This window comes from Sparus aurata, chromosome 2, assembly GCF_900880675.1.
Source record: "Sparus aurata chromosome 2, fSpaAur1.1, whole genome shotgun sequence".
In the NCBI taxonomy this organism is placed as follows: Eukaryota; Metazoa; Chordata; class Actinopteri; order Spariformes; family Sparidae; genus Sparus; species Sparus aurata.
Window position 1 is genome coordinate 227984 of NC_044188.1, and position 2926 is coordinate 230909.

Genomic DNA, 2926 nt, shown 5'->3' on the forward strand with positions numbered 1-2926 from the left:
AAATCAAAAATAGTCAAAAACGGCCAATTATACCCTGGAATATCAGATTTCACCACAAACCTAAATATCCCTGACGTCCCACCTTCAAACAGCGTCATTTGGCCATCCATGAAAAAGCTACTTAACCTCCCACTTTTCTATAGGAATACATATTTCCTACGGGCACTGCACTTGTTTGGTAAAAAAAGGGGGAAGTGTTGCACTCGGGCTCTGTCAAGGGGGTGATGATTCTGTAAAGATCACAATAGAGTTAAGTATTAAATGAGCTGCGATCACAGTAATAGAACATGTAATGTTTAGCCGTGTTTGAAATGGATGTATTAAAAGTTTAGTAACTTAAAGGAAGGAAAGGTTAAATCAGTAGAGAAGGTAGGATGAGTTGAGCCCAGGAGGAAATGTTGCAAGACTGTTCGGTTGACAAGAGGAGGGAAATTTGGGGAAATTGAGAGACCTCGGGCGGGGTGGTGATTTGCCTCAAGGACTTGGACTTTCAGCAGGAAGGGAAGGCAAGCCATGGAAAGACCTGACCCTCTCCATCTCACCTACATTTACAGTAAGTATTTTTAACCGGGCCTCAGCTCTTTTAGATTCATTTGTTATTTACAGTATTGTGATTTTATCAATAAGGATTTTTGATGATTGCTAGTAAATGAAATAAGTATTTAGCTGTCCGCTGTGCCCTTGCTAAAAAGTTACATGTTAAGTGTTCATAATATCTTAAAAGTTCTTAAAGGTAACTATAGCCTACCAAATTGAAACAGTCACTTAGCATTTACGAAAAACCCTTAAAATCCAACCTAACACCACACCAAGTGTACAGATAATTAAGAGGACAGCTGCCATTAACGGGTGTGGCTGGTGGCCATATCTGACTCAAGACCTATTCATGTCAGGTGCCAAACCAGAGTTACAGTGTAGACGTTCAGACTTATGGAAGTGAGAAGCTAGGCGAGTCTGCTCACTACCAGCTTAAGCAATCCCTAATTAAATCTAATTTTAAAGTAACCTCTTGTAGGTTTAGGGATCTAGCCCTTTATAATGGAGAGCTGGTCCAGGGCCTGCTGGACAGGGGCAAACTGACAGTGGTGGTTCCCATTAACACAAAGGTGGAATGGAAGATATTCCCCAATTATTGCAGTATCACACTGCCCAGGCGTTAACTCCAGAGTGATGGAGGAGAGGCTCTGACTTTTTATTGAAGTTCAATTTCAAGACGAATTAAAGCTACAAGCAGCGATGGACGGGCTCTCTCTCCACGATGTCGGGCTGCAGTACCACTCACCTGTTACTTGCTTTTCATGGAGAAAGCTTGAGGGAGTTGTGTCTTCTCTTGTCTTTATTGCTATGTGTTGCATCACTAAACAAAAAATAGAAAAGCGCCACCTCTAGAATTAGTTTGATCCTGCTAATACAGTAAATCAACGGTTAGACATGTCAGTCAATAAACAGGTACTGGGCGTTGATGATGAGGTGGGGCTGGCTTGTCAGTGTGAAAGAGTATAAAGCAACAGCTCCAGCAGGTGACACAGGCTGAACTGTGTGATGTGACCGTGTTTCTTTCACAGAGTTAAATCTCCGGTGTGGTAGGACGAGCTTGTGCTTCTTTAAACCTTTGTCATGTTGAACATTTTCAAGAAAAAAAGCCTATAGTATTAAAATGTTATTGCTCCTAAATGGTGTCTTTGAAAAAAACTGCTTATTTGTTGGATATAAAAGAGGAAATTTTAATAATAATTAGGTCCCTTTTATAGAATGATGTTGAATTCAACTTCATCAACTTTATCTTATTTTGTTCTTGGAGCTTATTTGCACGTTGGAAACTTAAGATACCTGTATTTTATGTTAACAGCTTTGCTTTACATTGTTATTGTGTTTGTCAACATTTCCCTCATCGTGGTTATCTGTATGAACAGGAGCTTACATGAACCTATGTACATGTTCCTGTGCAGTCTGTTTGTAAATGAACTGTATGGTAGTTCAGGGTTGTTTCCGTTCCTTCTGACTCAGATTCTCTCTGATATTCACACCGTTTCTGCTTCATTTTGCTTCTTGCAGATTTTTGTTTTGTATACATATGTCAACGTGCAATTTTCTAATTTCGCTGTCATATCTTATGACAGATATCTTGCTATCTGTTGTCCTCTGCAGTATAACACACTTATGACACCTAAAAAGGTATTTCTGTTGATAATTGTCTTGTGGTTATACTCTTGTGTGAAATGTCTGATTACTTTATCCTTAAACAGCCATTTGAAGCTTTGTGGGAACATTATGAACAGTTTGTATTGTCATAACTACCTTATTGTAAAACTGTCCTGTTCTGACACCAGATGGAACAACATTTATGGACTTTTCGGCACTGCTGTATCAATTTTGGTCCCTCTGTTTCCAATCATTTTCTCTTACATGAAAATTCTTCACATTTGTTTTTCTGGTTCCAAACAGACGAGACAGAAAGCCGTCAGTACCTGCACACCTCACCTCGTGTCTCTTCTGAATTTTTCTTTTGGGTGTTTCTTTGAAATAATTCAGACTAGACTTGATATGAACAGTGTTCCAAGTGTGCTGCGAATCGTTCTGTCTCTGTATTTTGTAATCATTCAGCCACTCTTGAATCCGATCATGTACGGACTGCAAATGTCCAAAATACGAAATACATGCAAAATTCTCTGCTGTTATAAAATACTGACTGTTCACAGAGATCTGACATTAACATAAAAAAGCAGCATTGAATAATTTATATTTTGCATTGAAAAAAACTGCAGAATGCAACACTCCTGACAATGTTTGATGGGACAATTAAGCAATATTACCCGAGAGGTAAGGCAAGCGACTCGGTCCTGACCGCATCACTGTCGTGGTCAAATGACGTTAAAACACACCCTCTCGGGTAATATTGCGATTATACAACTAATCAAGGACGAAA

General features: G+C 39.2%; 1 protein-coding gene across 1 annotated transcript; it reads left to right on the top strand.

Annotated features, from left to right (window-relative positions):
• Window positions 1-1755: 1755 nt before the first annotated feature.
• On the top strand, window positions 1756-2718 carry LOC115570878 (olfactory receptor 11A1-like). The gene has a single exon (XM_030399665.1). The coding sequence runs from the start codon at window positions 1756-1758 to the stop codon at window positions 2716-2718; it is 963 nt and encodes a 320-aa protein (XP_030255525.1).
• Window positions 2719-2926: the final 208 nt, after the last annotated feature.